This window comes from Rhipicephalus microplus, chromosome 2 (genome assembly GCF_043290135.1).
Source record: "Rhipicephalus microplus isolate Deutch F79 chromosome 2, USDA_Rmic, whole genome shotgun sequence".
Taxonomy (NCBI): domain Eukaryota; kingdom Metazoa; phylum Arthropoda; class Arachnida; order Ixodida; family Ixodidae; genus Rhipicephalus; species Rhipicephalus microplus.
In genome coordinates, this window is record NC_134701.1 from 291098953 (window position 1) to 291118817 (window position 19865).

The 19865-nt window shown below is 43.9% G+C and overlaps 1 protein-coding gene across 4 annotated transcripts in view; it reads right to left on the reverse strand.

The window, feature by feature from the left end:
* Nup98-96 (nuclear pore complex protein Nup98-96) overlaps positions 1 to 19865 on the reverse strand; it is a 263228-nt gene that overhangs the window by 53396 nt on the left and 189967 nt on the right. For all 4 annotated transcript variants that reach the window (XR_005110629.2, XM_075882251.1, XM_075882250.1 and 1 more), the window contains one exon: positions 9133 to 9234. Coding sequence is in view for 3 of the 4 variants with exons in the window: in XM_075882251.1 (XP_075738366.1) it covers positions 9133 to 9234 (102 nt within the window). In the remaining variant the exon portion in view is untranslated. The remainder of the gene's footprint in view (positions 1 to 9132; positions 9235 to 19865) is intronic.

The window sequence follows — 19865 nt, forward strand, 5'->3', positions numbered from 1 at the left end:
ACATCTGGCCTTTCTTATATTTTTCTCTCTCTCTCTGACATGTCTGGATGTGGCAAAAGCCTTCTGAGCTCAGCACATAAATCTGGAGATCATCCTCATCCAAGCTGCTATCGTCCAGGCAAATCACGAGGCTGTCTGAGGGCTGCTGTAACGACAGCATTGATGTTTCCTCTGCTTTTGCTAGCCACCTCATTATTTACATGGTGCATTTATGGCTTTGTAGATGTGAATTCGCCCCACAGACGCACAAAAAAAAAAAATGCCCCACCTCCCCGAAGTGAACCGTGAGGAAATGCTAATTAATTTCGTAGCGTCCATAACTGTGTTTCGCGCGTAAAAAAAACCCAGTGTTAGAAAAATAATGTTTTTTTTTCTTACACCATACAGCCAATAACGCCATTCGCTGCAGGTGGCGTTTTTCTGTCGCAAAAAACGCAGTATGCGTTTCCAGCTTTAGTAGCTAGCGTGTACGGTTAAAAAATATAAACAAACAGCATTCCCAGCTCGGTGTTGGCGTTTCACAGCGGCGTCCCGAGCACACATTTTCGGATATTCTTGAGAGGCGCCCAGACAGCGAACGGTCGAGAGTGAGGCGCGAGCGCATGAGAAAGTGGGGCGCCGGGAGGTGAGAGAGCGAATGGCGAGAAAAGAAGCGGCGAAGCACTGCACCTGTCATTGTACCCGACAGCCGTAATATCAGCGCCTTATCAATACAAATTCTAAACAAATGCTGACAGCACAAACACTACAAACGCATTCCAAACGCACTGCATTGAGGCGGTGGCAAGTCACGTTCAAGTGAAGAAGAGGGGGGGGGGGGGGGTCTCCGGTTGCTACGGGCGAGGATAAGCGCGCGTGCCAACAGCTGTTGCTGATAGCTGCCGGCGCCGAAGCACGACATGGCGGGGGCTCCGGTTGCTAGGCAAGCGTGCGCCCACAGCTGTTGCTATGGGAGAGGGATGGATGAGAAATGCATTTTAATTGAAAACGCCATTAACAACGCATGTGCACGAAGTATTACGTGCCCGGCGATACCCACTTCCGAAATGCACGTTCGGGCTCCTCACCTCCTTCACCTACCGACAGCTATGACGTGATTGGCTGGCTTGTGTCATGTGATCCGTCCTCCTGGTCAGATCGTACCACGCTCTCACTTCGAAGTCAGAGCGATCGAGAGTGCTCTGAGTCAGAGGCTGACGCTCTCAAAGAACCAACCGAAGATACTCCGCGCGCTCGAATTCTACCAACCAAAGGCAGCCACTTTTCAGAGCGCTCCAGAGTGCTCGAGAACGCTCAACTGAATACGCCATCAATAAACGAAACTCCCGTTAAATAAAACATTTAGATTCAATTCAATGAGAGTCTACTTTATTGATATCTTGCATCATGCAGCTGAGCAGTCGTTAACTCACACAACACACTTGAACTTGCTGTCTGAAACAAAGTCTTAAAACCACAATAAACACGTTCCACATGAAGTAAAATACGGCCATAATTCAAAATCATGCCTCCACTTTTTATGCAGTTGGTTAAGACCATTGTGGTTACAAACATATGATGCTGTGTTTTACTTTATGGCCCAAGGGCCGTTTACAAACATATGCTAGCTGACTAACATGAGTGTTCCCACGCTGTTGAATACTTCTTGATGATACCATAGCTACTTTACAACACAAAACATTTAGGTGCATAAATTTTATTTAAACTACACTATTTATGAAAGATAAACTCAAGTAAAACTGTGAACCAGTCTTATAGATTTATAAATTGCTCTCTAAAAGCTCTAATGGCACTAATTTCACAATCATAGGTTTGTAATACAGGATAAAATCAAAGTAAAGTTTCATTACAAAATTTCAACCAGTCTGCACATGACGTCAACGATTTTGAAGCTTGATTTTAGCTCAATGAAATTTGTAGAAGCTAGGTCTGTTAGCCCTCCGAGTGTGGAATTTTTTAGAGAAGATGAAGAAACAAAACGAAACCAACAAAAAAATCATCATGCCTGCACAGAATGTGCAGCACAGTCAGAGCGAAAGCTGGAGAAGCAGCCTTTCCAGATTTCTTTAAACACTCTTGAGGCAACTACCACAAGCACACTTGCATGGTACCCACTATGCCATAAATCATCATAATTCTTGTGTAGTGTGGAAGTGTCCAGTAAGCCATTATTCGTCATTATTTGTTAGAGCATGCTACTCACTACACACTAGTAAGACATTATGAGCACATTGTTGATGCTGTGGCTGACAAAGAATTATGCCTGAGGCTTATGTAATGGGTTGGGGCTCTCAACAACCTGCTTGTTACACAATTCGCGCTGTGGGACATCTGGTTGTTACTTCACTATCTTAACGCTTTATTACACATGTTAATGCGATACCTTACCCTACATGAAGCCTGCACAGAGTCATTTTGAAACAGAGATTCAAGCACCGGCATAGCTTAGGGGTAATGCACTTGGCTCGCACGCAGAGAACCAGAGTTCAATTCCTACTGTGACATAGGTATTTTTTACTTATTTTGTTTTTCATTTTAATTCATGCAATAGTGGTTACGGACTTTGGCGGCAGTGGCGGGGAACAACTATGGCACCAGAAGTGGTCCTTGTTGTGATCTCATAACAGCTTTCCATGTAAAGCTTTCACAGATTTTCAAACTACTTTATTGCGGTTTTTAATGCAAAAAATGAGTCAAGCCAGAAAAAAATTGTAAAAAGTATGGTGAACAGTTTTTGGTGTCAGCATTAGTACTCAGAACTGAAAAACATTCAATAGCTCTCGTTAATTCCAACTCAAAGAGACCTCTGAATTTTGCTTGAATTATCAAGAACTTTGAATTATCAGATGTTCACACATAGATTACTCTGGGTGGGGTAACACCACACATTGTGATTAGACATTCATTTTATCATTAAAAAATTTTTGTCTTTTTAAGCCCTAGCTGCACGCAGTGAACAGAAAGCAGGGGTGTAAAATCGACAACTTTACTGGCCATTTACTACTCATCAGACTTTTTAAAAAAATCTTGAATTGGCAACTGCTTCAATGCTATAGGTATGTGCCTCCAGCTCGAAGCTCTCTATAGACGTTTCAAGGTTTTAAGCGTTGTGCCCCAAAAAAACCTCCAGTCACCTCATTTACCTGCCTTTAACATTAAAACTGAAAGGCCGTTTTCAAGTTTTTTTTCAAGGGTAAGGAAAGCCTCTTATTAATTTTTCAGATAAAAGGAATGTGCATAATGTTCAGGAGAATCTCATAATTTTTATGTAGCTCAAAAGAACATTTATTTGTATATATTTTGCCAAATAAGGGACGGAAAGTGTAGAATATCAGTGCGCTATTTTCTAACGCTCTTCTTACCCACCGATGCTAGTAAGGTACATAGGTGGAAGAAACCAGATGTCATCATGGGCTTGTGTTTGTAAACAGTGAAAAGGTCTATACCACGGATGCATGACGGTTTACCATGCGTGTGCTTTGTTTCAAACATTTGTTTACTTGCAAAGCCTTTTTCCTTGAAGGCCTCAGGTGCTTTTCATTTTTAGACTGGTAGGATTATATAAGCACACAAATTTTAAATGGTAGTGGGAAAGCAACTGATAATTTCTGGTATGGAGCTGCAAGAAGTATCAATTAAACGAATGATGAAGTTTGAATTAAGAGGCTTTTGAATACATTGAAAGAATAGAGGGTCAACCAAAAAATTGAATTTTGTTTGAAATAACCAAAGTTTGAATAATCAAGAGTTTGAATTATTGAGAGTCTACTGTATTTCAGAGCATGGTATGCCTTGAAACACAGGTCAAAACACATCACTTTATTACCATCTGTGCACATAACATTCTCTTCTTGGAGCAAGGAGTTGTGCTGGCAAAGACACGGCATCTCCTCAGCGTATGGCTGCCAAGGGCAGAGTAAATTTGGTAATCAAGAGAATGAATAAGCTAGGAGCACATCCAATAAAGACAAAAATCAACTTCTACCGCCCCTGCAAGATAGTGCCGATACTGATCCAAATCAAGTTTCGTGCACCACTTGTATGTAAGATCACGCGATGAAACCAAAACTACGAAAGGATATTGCCCAAACAGCTATACCCACTAATGCTAGGAATCATTTTTGTTTATCATTGCAAGAAGGTAGCACAATAACTTCCAGTACCTTTAGTCCTAGGAGGTAGCAGCACCCCCCAGTGAGCATGTATAGTCATTACAGCACGAAACTTGAAGCAGAGCGTTGACAACGTACCTGAACGGCAAAGACACTGCTGGACAAAAAACTGCCACCGTTCATGTACAGCAAAAACACTCAAAGGACAAGTCTCTGGCCCCCCAGACAGCTGTCTACTTCATTTTTACGAATTAGAAGCATTGTAGGCACTAGAAGATGCCTTCAAAATTTATGACATCTTGGCGATTGGTGTGGGAACACTGAAGTTGCATCACCATTCTCACTCCTTTTTTAGCACGTTCTTACTTACCAAGCATCTTCTTGGTAGACAAGAACACGAGAGGCGTCATACTCGACACGTTTTATGCTAGCGTAGCCCATGAAAAAGGTTGTTTCAGCTGTAGTGCAGATATTCATGACTTCGGCAACTTTTCTTTTTAAGTGCGCCCATTATGTGAGTAAATACAATATGTCCAGAACAATATGAGCCTTCAATGCGTATGCCTGCATGTATTGCCCTGAACCAAGTGGCCAAGAAGAGCCGCCAAATCTGTTCGAAACCGCCTAAAGATGAGGCGGACATTGTTCAGACACCTCTCATATTCCTACACCAGTGTTAGGATGCAGTTGGCTTTTAGACTTTGAGCACTACTGTGAGCTATAAAATTGATTTATTATTTTAGTACTTCCTAAAATTTATATAAATTTATTACTATAGAGCGAGCATAGATTAATATTATGGCTACGATTCAAAATATCTTAATATATTGTCATGTAGTTATTGCCTCTGGCAGACAGCCATGCTGCATTGTCGTTTTAGGACAAGAATGCTAGGATTTCAAATAGGCGTACAGACTGAATATTAGGTTAAAATACAGACCACAGTCATTAAAATGGACCCACGTGCAAACAGACTTTCAGATAACCAGACTACGATTAGTTTGCTATGTGCGATAAATTCATAGAGCCAAGTTTGCTTTCTATGGACTGGAATACAACAGACTATTGGCTACAGTTGGGGAAATCAGAAGCACATTTTTTTCAAAACTGGGTGCATAAAGTGTACTCCTGCTGTCTTGACGTGGGCTGACAGAGACATTTTTTAGACCAGGCTGCTTTCTGTGCGCTAAAGCCGTGGTAATAATAAATTTCTACTGGCAACATTTGTGACTTCCAGCCAAGCCAAGCCTCCAGCCGAGCCAGTCTAAGAGCACACTGAATACGCCAGTGATACCAGAACAAAAGAAGGAATGAGAGGAGTGTAGTATGCTTTTCATTTTCAACGCTGTACATGCACGCCTGGTGTCCCTGCTCGCATGAAGTGGTGCCCGATGATGCTAAGCTTTGCAACTTTTTTTATTTTATTCAGACAATCGTGTTGTCACTGCCGAGGAGCTCTCATATTAGGCGCTGATGGAAACTGTTCGAGATCACGGTGACGTCGACGAATCTTCGGTTGCCGGCTCGTCACGCACTTTGCCGTCTGCACCCCACTGTGGGTTCACTAGACCGTGAACTTTGTGATTAGCTCACATTGCCGGAACCACACTCGGAGTCGCAGCAGGTTGTATTGATGTCCTACGAACATTCAATATTGCAAAAAATAAAATAAAAACAGCTTACTACACACGTGAAGCAATGGATGCGATAGCAACCAGTTGTAGCGTTATAACGAAGTAGGTCTGGCAGCTAACTCTTTTGGGCCCAGTATCGCGTAACTCTGCAAAATGCTTGTGGAAATGAATACATCAATTCCAGGGGAAAACGCTCAGTTCGCACGGGCCCTGCATTGAGAGCGGAGCACGTAGAAGGGTATACAAACCACCCCCTAGTGGCTTCCGGGAGTGCGTGTATGCCACTGACGGCAATCACGCCTGTAAAATCGAGGTTCACGACTCCTCTTTGAGCGACATTGCCTCCCGTATCGTTTTGTGCTCGTTAAAGATGGCCTGGCATTTCTTCTCTGCTTGAGCACTTGACAGCAGGTCTAACAAACTAGACATGTTATCTCCTGCCCCCTTAATGCACCAGATATAGTCTGATCTTAGCTTCACCAACACTCATCGCCCCTATTCGTGTGCTTTTATTCACGGCTAAATCTTGCTATCCAAAGGAGACGTTATCTATTTGGACTTTATACAAAAACTTGTTCAGTGTCGATATATTTTGTACCACAAAAATGCAGTCCTTTACTGCTACATAAATGTCTTGGGTGAGCGTTGTCTTCACATCCCATTTTGCTTAATTTGTGCTTTTCTTTCGAATTTTCACGCTGAAACTGTGTATAACGAAAACTTTTCTAATACACTTTTCGGGGAAAATTGTTATATTTGTTATACCGAGGCTTAACTGTATATTAACTAACACAATGTTCACAAAATTCCAGTTTATACAGTGTAGACCACTAACAACGTAACCATTTCTAATGCAGAACCAATTACAATGCTATCGTTTTAGACTCCCGTTCACCTTCCCTTAAAACCCTATGTATATGCACACCGCTTATTGTGCTGTCCCCCAAGAGGACGTCATTGCGGAGGAGAAGACGTGGAGTGGGAGCAAACTAAGAGTGGAAGGAAGAAAAAGAAAAGAAAAAAATTGCGGCACACTACGCAGGCTCGCTGAGTAAGGAAGAAGGGCAGTTGCCTCAACGACAAGTAAGCTTTTGCACCGGCGCCGACACAACAGTGTATTAGCGTCGTTAGCGTGGCTTTGGCTGCACGCAGAACAACATGGCACTTGGGATTCCGTTATCAACTGCGCTCAACAGTTTCTTGTTGGGAGTACCATCGTCATTATTGTGCTTGATACAGATATCCTGTTCTCTACCTCGTCTGTAAATTAAAAACCCTTTACAGCTTTATAAAGTAAGTTTTCAGCTTTGCTGCCAGTGCACTGTCTTACGTAAGCTTCGCGGGTTTTCATCGCTGTTGATCTCCCAGCTGCGGACGCGTGCTTCGTATCATGCATTTTTTGCTTGGTTCAGTGCGTGAGTGCGGTCTCTTTGACGCCGAATCTTCATGTCCTGGACAAGCTTCCCAAGACAACATACCAAAAGGAAGGCTAGGTCTAATCAGCGTCGGTTGCGTTTCGGTAAGGGTCCCATGCAATCTCAGTTGTGGTTTGGTACAGAATAACAAAACTCTTTACATTGGCTGCACTTCATGGGAAGAGATACTGTGATGAGTAAAGGAGAGGCACGAGGCGCATGCCAAACATCGACGCGTGGTGACGGTGCGCGAGGAGAAAAGAGTCACCCCAGGACCCCAAACCAGCCACGTAGACGCAAGAAATTGTTCGGAAAAAGGCTCGTGGCATGCGACCCAAGCTGAGAAGACAAATCCCAGAGGATAAGCGGGCACTGTGAGCTGGGACGCAGAGCCGCGGAGACGTGGGAAACGAGCCTCACTACGGCGACGGAGGCAGTAGAACCGCCCAGTTCTGAGGCTGTCGGCGAAGAGGCTTGGGAAGTGGTCTTCCATATTGAAAGAATTGAGTGAGGCTGCCCGGACTCGCCGTAACCTATCACAGCAGTTCCTGGGTGGACTACAGCTTCTCCACTTTGAGACAGAATGTATGCGGCCCACTCTACAGTCAAGACGCTGCTGACGAGTTAGACGTAACCTAACTGAGTCGGGGGACATGACGATGACCGGAACCAATCAGCAATGAGGTCGAATGGCTCGCTCGGCGAAAGAGGGCAATGACGGTAGGAACTTCGAAAAGACGTCGACGACAGGCGTCGACTAACCATAGGCACAGCAAGGGGCAACGAGTTGCAATGCGACAAGCCGTAAGAACATTCCCTTGTAGACGCCATATTCACTTAGGGATAGAAACGGATTTAAACTGGACTACAGTCAGTTTGGGTTTGCCCTTGTACGTGAATTATTATTGAGGATTACTGAGTTAATGATTGTTATCAAGCTATTGAGTGTTATTAGAGTTTTTGAGTGTTATTGTTACTGCATGTTATTTAATGCGAGTTTTGTGTATTTGCGTCATCCGTCCTGTGCATAAAGTGTGTTTGTATTGCCATGCCCATCTCCAGTCAGTCTCAAATCCATCCTTTGCAAGTGCCCCCGAGATAAGTTCGTGACAGATACCCATCGTTAATGAAAATCAGGGTGGCAGATGCAGCATTCGAATGGTGGTTCACGAATCGATTGCCTTGAAATCAGATGCGCGCTCGTGAAATCGAATGATTGGCATTTCTCAGAGCACAAAATTCCAGACGTAATTCGACATTCTGTGAATGAAATGTGCATAATCGAGGCGATCTGAGAAGCAGTTGACGAATTTCCGCGATGCTACTTTCTCTTGTTAGACACCCCCCCACTTCAGGTTCGTTTCATTGGCAACGCGTGTCTTTGGACATTTTTTTTAACATTCAGAAACTTAAAAAGCTGTAAGCACCATAAATCCCATGCTTCGATTCTCGGACATGCGGGGCTGCTTGCTCAACATGTTTCGTGAAATTGTGGCCCTTGAAAAAGCTCTTGAAAACGGTTGATTCGGCTGTAGTGCGGTATTGCTTACAGAGTGGATATTCGTGACTCCCATGACTTATGTTATAGGCGGTCTATACTGTACTACAGTAACACTTTTTTTATTCTCATTTATTTTTTATTTACAGTAGACTCCCATAAAATGAAACTCTCTTAAATGAAATTGCTGTTTAAATAAAACAACTACCACTAATATCTTAGGTTTCCTCCTTGAATATTGTGCCCCTGTTTATCTCTCAGTAAACAAAACTTCTCTTAAAAGTAACACATTTTCCTGGTCCCTTCAGGTTTCATTTAAAAGGAGTCTACTGTATATCTGTTCCTTTTGTACAATCCACAAGAGTTAAACATTTTCTTGTTTTACCCCATTTTATGCAATGCCTCTTGAGCATTGTAAAATACTCTTAAATAAATAAATAAAATGTGAAACTGATGATGCCAGGAGCACCTACCACTTTCAGGGTCGCAACCAGGTGCGCGACCCCACAGGGCAACACAGAGACCAAGAATGGTGTGAAACTGCCGCATCATGGCAGCGTCGGCATGACCAGGACCTGGAAGATACAAATGAAGGCTTGAAGAGCCACTCACCAGGTTTGACAATTTTGAGCTGACAAGCTCAATGCGTAAATGGGGCATTCACGATACCGTTTGCCAAAATTTGTAATGCTACGCTCCGCAAGATGGGTCAAATTTCAAGATGAACGCTGCTTCTCCTTTCTTTTGCGGACGCGTGCACAGAGAATGAGGGCACGAAATCTACGTATGAATTGCCATAGGTACACGGTAGTACAGTGACGTTGGTCCTCTACGTAGACGACTGCGCTGTGATGTTGCCAATAGTGGCACGAGACATAGCAAAAATTATTTAACACGACATGCGTAGTTTATGTAATTTGTTGCTTGAAGAAATTAATAAAACCTGAGATAAATAATGAGATGCAGTAATAAAATGTGCGCATCTTTTTTCAATTTTTTTTTTGCATGAATTGTAATGAGATGAGGGGCTACTGTGCAGGCGTTCCGCATGCATTCATGTCCCCACGGTCAGCGCATCAAGCAGACGCCAGCCATGAAAGTGAAAGTAACTATCCTACGCGTTCGCGCACTCATTGTGCTCATCTATTCTACCACGTCTAAACCAGCGTTTCCGAACCATCCCGCAGAAACAGGAAGTAGATCACAAAAAAAAAAAAAAAAAAAAAAAACGCCGCTCACATGCTCAGGGGTTGGGCTTGTTCGGGCATGTCATGGGCACGTGACCTCTAGGTCGGATTCCGGAGAGGGTACGGAAGAGATTTTGCTTGTGAAGGCTACGTGAGGGAGCGACAAGGGTTGTGAGCTCGCCTCCCCTGATCCTCGTTTCGCGCAGCTTAAAAAAAAAAACTATTTTCTCAGCTCATAATGAACCGATTGAAAAAAAAAAATTTTTGCCATAATGCTCCTCATTGGACACACAACAACTTCCATGGTCTAACTGAAATTTGTTGTGGGGCCTGGTGAGTGGCCCTTTAAAGGAACTCAACTAGAGGTTTAGCCAGGGGACCAACAGTTGGTGAACATGAAGAATCAGCCTAGAAATAACATGAATATGATAATACAAAGATGAGACTCTGCCACATCCACTTGGAACATGCAGTCAAACGTGGCCAGACCAAATCCACAGAGAACTACGAAGCAATTTGAGATAAGATTATGAAGAGATCAAAGATCTTGAAGATGATAAATGAATTAGATTTGGGAAAAGCTAGTAAACACACAACTGTTATGGTCAGCCATCTTGCATCGCTTGACGGTACCCGTGTGTAGTCTGTAAATTAAGGGCATGTGAATATTCAAACTTTCAAATATCTTTAGAATGACATTCGCTATTTTATTTAACTCACACTGAAATTTCCACTATTTGAACTATTCGAACTTCCCGAGGACAAAGTTTGATTCACAATGACTTTTTTTTATATGCCTCACCCATCAAACTACCACATTTCAGTGAAGCTGCCTTTCAGGCTCTGCTGTGATAGCAGTAGTATTGACTCTAGAAAACGTCTAATCCTACATGGAGATACACTGTGCCATTACAGTGGTGATTTCGTATTTGTAGTACGTTTCAGCACATCACACTCTAGTATTAAGGCAAAGCTACTTTGGCCAGCAAAGGCAAAGCTACTTTGCTTTAGTCGTAAACAGATCAACTCCCAAAAGCGCTGGTTTCAACATACGCAGTATATAAAGAGGGTTTAATTAATGCCATTTCAGTAAAAAAAAATCCTGAAAAAATTAGAAGAAGAATTTCAGCATTCGAAATTTCAATGTTTTTAAACATTGATGTCTACAAGGCAGATTAGCACCTTTGAATTCGAAGGGAACATGTCCCCCAAATAAGTTGGGCCTCAACAGAAGTTGAGAAGAGAAGTGGAGAAAACAGCCTTTTCCTTTCACATGTAAAAACTTGTCAACACCACACTGGTTCCACCAATATATGTAAATAAATACAATCCCATTTTTGTATTGCCTCATCTTTTATAAAACAAGAGAACACCATTGATACAGCAATTCACCAGTGATGTTCCGTGTGGGAAATTTTTTCCTTTTTCTGCGGATTATTGCCTGTCATTTTGAGCCAAAGGGAACAAGGAATCTTCGTGATTCCTTGTTCAGCAGGGAATTTCCGGAATGGTGAAATTCTTTTATGACAACCTATAATTAGCAGTCACAGTGAGCCTTCATCTTTTGTAATCAGATCTGGCGCGCACTCCATGCAAGCATAGCCTTTGAGATTTGTTTCTGATATTTACGTGGAGCGATCTCTAGTTCACTATTGGTGTTAGACTTGAAGCCCACAATGTGCAGTGTACTTACAGTATATGACTTAATAGACAGATTTAGGTGCATGTCTGCAGCAGCCATTCGAACGCAGCATTCCATTGCAAACTGCTGGCAGGCATTGTCTGTACGGCTGCTGCGAACGCGCAACCAAATCTGTCTAATAAAGTCATGCTTTTGCTGTGCAGCAGTGAAGAGGCTATAGCCATGATTGCAAAAGTCGCCAGCACGTGAGACATGTATTTATAGTATGTGGGTGCGTGAATCAGGGCGGAAATTAGTACTGTTGTGCAGGTAAATGTGCTAAGAATTTTGTCAACGTTTGCAGGGAAAAATCCCTGAAATAGGGAATTTTTATGTCTCTTAACGGGAATTTTTCGGCGTAGTATGGAACATCACTGCAATTCACCAACCTAGCCAAATTAAACACTTACATGTTCCTATCTCGTAAGAATGTGCTTAGGGACCCTCTGCAACCTTTTTGCTGTAGTTTTTACATTGAGGTACAGTCGACTCCTGATAATTAAAAGTCGTTTAACTGGATTTGTCAATTAACTAGAAGTGGAGTGGGGGTGCCGTCAGTTTTGCAGGCAATTCGACAGAAAGAAATGAAATGGGAAGCTAGAAGTCTAAAATGTCAGTCAATTTGAATTTTTCAATCAACTGCCTAGAGGAAATTGTATTGTTTGATAAATTTGCTTTTAAAGTGCAAAACAACAATGCCAGTGCGGCCGGCAACAAAGGGCATTGCAGCTGACCACAGTGCTGCAGCTCAAAGCTTCAGCTCACCAGCCCCGTTGGCATTGCAGCTGCGTAGAGTGCAGCAGATCATGAAGTGGCAAGGTAGCTGTGCATTCAGCATAAGCAATGAGCATGCTCAGCTTAGGGACCCCACATGTCTGGGCCTCCTTGTTTGTCTCATTGAGGGGACTCGGCATTTCCAGGTGCAGCGAAGCTCCCCGTGCATATTTGGTGCGGTCGCAACTATGGCAATTCTTGCGCTTTATTGAACACTGGACTTGGTGATGAAAATGAAAATTTTTAAAGAAGCTGGACGCGGAGGTGCCGCCAAGCAAGATATTGCATGCAAATATGGCATTAAGCCTAATAATGTGTGAAGGATCCTCAAAAAAAAAAAGTTCTCGGTACTGGACGCGTCTGAAAATGACCAGTTCAAGATGTTTCGCAAGTGAAAGCACTCGGGTGCCCAACTTTAGTTGGAGCAAGCGCTGCTCATCTGGATTCCGGAGGCACAAAGCAACCGACACCCGCTCAGAGGAGATATCAGTGCAGCGAAAATTTTGTCGCTTACATCGATGGTAGGCATAGAGAACTTTGCTTTGCCCAGTGGATGGCAAACACGCTTCAAGCAACAACATGACATGGTTTTAAAAAGTGCCAATTGAGGAAGGGCTACCATCAACAGTGTACAATAAACCTCATAACGAATCTGTTTACAAGACATTCAGATACTACATACCAATTGCCATCATTATGTCGATCTCCATATTCCATTGATTGAATGTTCTTTACTACGGATTCTGGTACAACGAACCTTCTGATATAATTGACTGAAATGCGAGGCTAGCAAGGTGGTCAGGACACTTTTGCAGCAGACTTTTTTACCACTGACCTCCTTAACTCAATCAGTTCCGACTTCAAACATTGCTTGGTATACTTTCAGGTCGGGAACAGCACGCCACGGATATTGACGTACCAATTTAAGAACGAGGACTGCCAATCTGTGGCCCGTTAATGATCAGTTGTGAATAGCTATGACAACAAATAACCTGTGGGCAGCATGCTTGGTCTTGCGTTGTAGATTGGTGACGTGTGAAATGGATAGCTTGCGGCCTCTGCTGCTCGGGGCAGTTTCTGCGTGGAGAGTTTGCCCGCTGCTGATGGACAATATGCCCATCCGTGGTTTTGAGAAGGCCACGGGCGATACTATTTATCTCTTTCAATGAAGGCAATAACGGCTTCTTCGTTTTCGCATGTCTGCTAGCGTGATGGTATTGTCCGTAAAGTTCAAAGCAAAGTTAGGCCTAGCCACGACTAAGCAAAAAGCTCAGTCGTGGCTAGGCAGTATTATAATAAATACTGTATTTACTCAAATCTAGACCAAGTCCTTAATTCTAAGCTGAACCCCAAAAAGTCCGAAGCCCAGGAGAGAGAGTGAGAGAGGAAAAAAAAAAAGCTTCCCTAAGATGTAGGTTGAACGAAACAGTGAAGACAGCATTCACAAAGAGAAAACAAATATTGAACATGATGATGAAACAACGCAGTTGGCTCATGATGCAAATAACTCTAAAAACATACAGCCGCCAGTCCTGTTGTGTGTTTCTCTGTCGTCATTTTTCCACAATGCTTCTAGTTATTTGCATCATAAATATGCCGCGCTTGCCACTACTATTTCCGCAATCGCGCAGAAGTCAGAATAACTTATCGGCTCATCTCCGTACTTATCAACATGACGGAAAACTGTTCATGGCACATTGTGGCGTCTGAAAGTTCAGCGAAGCAGTAAAGTTTTGTCGCGCAAAATTTTATTGAGGTACACAGTTGATACGCACTAAACGGTAGGCATAGGCAGAAAACTACGGCTTAAGCGGTTCGCGTATATTAGTCTCTATGAGACTCGATCGGGGATTTGTTGCAACTACTTTTTAACTGCTAGTGCATTCAAAGCGGGTACCCACTAACGAGGTTTGGCTGTACCAGCAAAATGGCGCAATGAGCACACTCAGCGCCCAGTTCGTCGAGATGTGCCCTCATCTCGCTCCCCCACGCGTCTTCTCCACAGAGAGAGGGAGCCTTATTCGCGCACTTATATTGTAGTGGGGGAGAATCGCACGCTTTCGGCTTTGATCGGCACCATTGCGTTTAGTTGTCGGGTGAACAAAAATCACTTCCCTCACTTGACAGGCTACGTTTCCGAAAAGAGCCTTCTTTACAAACACAGCGAAGTAACAACTGGGACACTTGTTAGTTCGTAGTTCGCACTCATATGTGTATCAGTGATTACATTTTGTTCATTGTTTTTGTTTAAACAGCTGTAAGTATCAAGCTGTAAACATTGTTAGTTGGCTTTAGTCCTGCGTGTGCGTCATTTGAGCGTGAGCAGTTCCCTGCACGTTTCGATCTACTTGTCATTCTCAACGTTACATTCCAAGTTGTTATCGCATTCATTGCTTCGCTCTTGCAGCGAAACTGTGACTTTTTTGTTGCGCACCTCGTCCTTTGTCCCCCCCCCCCCCCCCCCCCCGAGTCTGAGCACCACACATCGCCAGACGAGGCCCGTGTTTTCTCACTGCCACTGATTTTTCGAAAACTAATAGGCCAATTTGTCTTCCCTCAGCTTTTGATCGCTGGTTTTATTACACTATCGTTTGTGTCGCCGGCCTGGAATGACCAGACAATTTGCCAACATCGTCGACCATCGACAGTACCCAATCGTTTGTGTCTTGTCTGGATCGATGTCTTACCATTCCAGTGCACGCGCTTGTGCTACTCCTTCGACTTTGATAATTCGCGATTTATCCGGTGTTTATGACCTGTTCTTGGTAACTTCACGCTCGGATCAGCATGCCTTCCGCACGTGTTCGGAAGCGTAAAAAAGAGCTTTTAGAAGGAACGAATCGCGAATTATATATCCCAGTGAACAGGGCCATACAAGTCTGCTGGCGCCACAATGTGATTCCCTCGCAGATTACTCGCCCAAGTTTTCCTACACACGAGTTGCGCGTTTCATGGACCCTGCAAGCAAGCTATCCGACCCACCTTCTTTCTGTGTGTTTTGGTTTTCAAGGTCACCTTCCCGCTGTATGCCCTCCCTCTTCATTCTATTGCAACTTCATCGCATATCTCTTACAAAACAACTCTCCTCTCTTTATCGACACTCCATTGCCCGTCTCCATTGCACTGCGACGCCCGCCATGCTGGCTAGAATTCAGAAGTTTCGTTTTTTGTCTAGAAACGGGCACAGAGCAGTTTCACGCATGCTGGCTTCTACGACGTGCCTTTGCGTCTTGCTCGCTGTTTGTGTACGTGTATAGCCAGGATGGTAGATAGGAGGCCTTCCGTGCTCTTTTCTGCCGCTCAACAAAACGTCAGAAGTGCGACCGCTTGGCCTGGGCATAATCTGCGCGTTTAAGACATATAGGTGCCGCGATGTAGAGCGCTTGCTCATGTATGCTGAGCACCCGGCAGCCAACTTGCTGCTTCAGGTGTACCTATATTCAGTGATGGTGATGGTGAAGGCTTCGTGGGCAGCCGTGACGGCTACATGCGTGGGAAACTATTTTCGCGAGGCCGATTCGTCGACGTCGGACCTCATGCCAAGCCTGAAGCTTCCGAGAAGAGCCACTCCTGTGAAGATTTGTGGCAGCGAGTGTGTCATCGACTTCGACATGGGAGGGCATGTGGGACATCTGTTGCAGTGATTTCATTACAGCTGGTAATGATGCCGTAACTGCGGAACGATGCACAAATAGGGGCATTGTGAATAAAATGCACAGCAAGAGCGATTTAGAGGATTCGCGAGGCGAGTACGACAAAACTTAGGGGCCAACGCCTACAAGCGTGCTTGTAGCACTTGGCTATATTATTAGCTTCGGGCAACATGTATATGACACGACCCTCGGCAAAGCGCACGCTGCCGCTTTAAATAAACTCGAAACCATCCTTATAGCTTCTACACTTCGAAACGTGCATCATGGACTTTTTTAGGGAAGAAAAATTGTTTTAATTAGCAACTTTCTTTAAAAGCTGTGTTTTTTTTACTACGAACTTCGGAATACAGTGAACGGATGCCGCGTCACGCTCAGGTTCTTCAAAAGGTGGCTCGACTGTGTAAGTGGCACTATAATGACATCGCCTGTTTGCGGCCATTTAGCTACGCGACGTAAAGACCACTCAATGCGCGACTCAAAATGACAAACGACTCGCCTCTACAGTCACCACAAAAATCAAAATGGTGGCCTCGTGTGTGTACTCGAATCAGATGTTGGTTTGGCTACTAGCGACTGTAATACGGGCATAATACCCTCTAGGTGGAGCTAGTCGTGCGTCACCACTTTTCTCAATAAAAAATGGCGCGTTTTTCAATATCGTCGAATCTAAGTTTGACGCAAAGAATTTCGAAAAAAAAAAAAAAACTATAGAGCTACAGTACTTACTCGCATAATCCTCGCACTGTTTTGGGCGGAAAACTGATGCAAAGTTGGGGGGTGCGAGAATTTCGGGGGGAAAACATTCCACGAAAATATACAGAGCGAAAAAGAAAACTAAGTGGCCGCAAGTTTGGATTCTCACGCCAGAACAATAAAAGCACAGGTTAAACAAAAGGCGAAATTTATTTGAGACACAAAAGGCGCAATCAAATAGTTGAAAATTAGAATACTGTATGCAAAGCTTGTGGATTTTGCGGCCGTAGCGGTAGCGTTCGTCACTCAACAGGAGTGCGCAAAAGGTAAACGAAGGACGTCAGTATTGAGCTAATGGCCATTTAACAGAATCGTCCGCAGTTACCTTCTTAAGAAATAAAGTCTACCAGCAATCCCAATCTTAGGCACACGGAAGGCCCAACACGTCTTGGTGGCTTTCAGCTGCCGTCACCAGTAGCGAAAACTCGTCTGCTTTGAAGGCCCTACCGGCAGCCCTGTTGCCGTTGTTTAGTGCATGATCAATCACTTTCAACTTGAAAGCAGCTGTGTAGCTTCCGTATCACCCCATAACGTAACAAGATTACAGACACAACATACAAATCACGCCACAACACGCACTTGCCACTTTGGCTTGGATTAAATAGGATTGAATTTTGGTGCAATAATAGTACACTCTATGCTTAGGAGATGGCGCCATATAGAACACGCTATCATCATCAGCGGCTGGAACGAGCAGACGACATTATTGCGGCAAATTTCGGGGGTGAGATAATTACTCCAGGAAAAAAATAAATCTTATTTTTTTTCGGGCGATGTGGGAGCGGCGAGAATTATGGGAGTGCGAGGATTACGCGAGTAAATACAGTAGATTCAAATAAATATAATATTTCATTATAGCTGCAGCGACCTTTTAATGCAAATATTATGCACTGTCTTTATGCAAAACAAATACAGTGATCCCACTGGGGACTACCGATTTGGAGCAATTTGCGAAGCAGTCAAATTTCAATTTTGGAGCACTTTGAAGCAGTAAAATATTAGCTTTGGAGAATCATGGAGCACTAAAATCTTACTTTTGGAGCATTTTGGAGCAGGCAATCTTGCAATTAGGAGCATTTTGGAGCAGTAAAATTTTAGTTCTGGAGCATTTTCTAGCAGGTAATTTTACTATTAGAAGCATTTTACAGAAGTACAAATTTAGTTGTGGAGCAGGTAATCTTACTATTAGGAGCCCTTCAGCATAGGTATACAGTCCAACCTCGCTATAAATAAGTTGAAGGGGAGGCGTACTTAGTTAAACCTGGATATAACGAAATTGATAAATTCTAAGAAAAATTCATTATAAAGGGGAGCCGTCGCCTACGCCGTTCATACGCGAGCTCTTCATCGAGCGCTTGTTTTTTACAACAATATTAAGCTTTGCACTCGCAAGTAATGCGTTAGCATATGCTACTACTTTATCGATGCCATCGATGTGAAGAGCAAAGGTGGAAGCGAAGCGAGCCAGCGCAAAAACACTGCTAGCCGTGTTTACCTGCGAAATGGCCTTACATCGCTGCTCACGATCTCCGATCTCACTAGCGGTTTGAAAACGGGCATTGTCGTGCAGAAATGGCACACTTCAAACACCACTTTATTCAATCTGGAATAATATCACTTCACCAGGGAAATGTACACGATGTTTGTCACGCCGCCCCAGTCGGCGATGGCAGCAAATCCATGCTTGCACCGCTCCATCGACTTGCTTGAACCATGGGTGATTGGAGCGACAACAGGGAGTTGCGCCACTAGAGGCGTGACGCCACTCGTCTGCTCGCGCTGTGATTGGCTGCTGCCATGTGGCGGTGCAATGTGGCGATGAAAATGTCTGGCCGATTTAATGTTCGCCGCACCGGCTATGTAGCGGTGCGATGCGATGATACGTCACGAAACGTCACCACTCCGGCTGCCGCATCCTCACACGCTTCATTACACAGAAAATCGCACCGTCTGTCTCGTGTATCTCTTCTGTTTTTTAATTATGCCGACCCCCCTCGGCTCGCTTCCTTCCCCGCTTTACTCATTGCCGCGTGCCATATTGTTTTTCTTTTTATCTGTGTGCGGCACGTCCCCCGTCTTTTTTATCTGTGCGCCACAGCGGCGTTCACGAATGCGAGTGTAGAGACATCGCAGCTGATAAGCACACGGCGAGCGCAGGTTATGAATCTGCCCACGTGGACCGACGAATGATTTGTGCAAATACAAAACTTTAAGGCCCAATGACGTGCATGCTATTTTCGAGCGACGGCAGGATTTCCTGTCACAAAGGGTCATTCGTCACTGTCATGTCTCAGGTTTCTGGAAAACCAGAAAAAATCGCTTGTCACCCAGAAAAGATTGTGATGATTTCCACAACACGGTAGCATCCCCGATACTTGCCTCGCTTGTTCGATGCGAATACAGGAACTTCTCAAGCGGAAGTGAGGTGACGGCCGTAATTTGTCGTTAATCTTGTTATCGACGAGCTGTTTTGATGTTTCGAGGGAAGCTTTCTGCAATGTTTATTACTTGCTACAATGACAACAGGATCGTCGGGCGAGGTTGCCGTGAAGTTGGCAAAGTGCGTCGTAGCGCACGCTTCTGGGCGCCCCTTGAGATCACAACATGCACATACCACTGTTGCGGTTAAACGATTGCGAGAAGAGATAGCCGCAAAACACTTTTATGGAATACGCGAGAACAGCTTGCAGAAGATAGTGCCATCAACTACCGAAGATGAGTAAAGTACAACAAAGAACCTGTTTCCAAACAGTCTACGTGTATGCGAAAAGCTAGGACTTAACTTTTTTTTGCATTTAAAGCATTTTTTACACATGCCGAAAAAGTTTCATAAAAGCTGCCCCGTATAATAAGCACACCCCAAACTTTGCTACGATTTTTCGAAAAAAAAAGTGTGTTCATTATGCGAGTGAATAGAGTATTCCTTGCTGCAACCGGGTTTTGTTTGTAAACAGGTTTCGTTTGCGATTAGAGTACATATAAATGGCATTGGCATACGTGAGCAAACATGTGCAGTACTAACACTATTGCAATCACCGTCGTGAAGAGTGACATATTTTGAGCCTTGTTGCTCTCATCGGAGCTTTGATTGCAGTCCCGCCGCAGAAGTACTGGCGGCCAATTTCTGAAAGCGGCTTCTTGTGAAAGCGGCCTGTTTT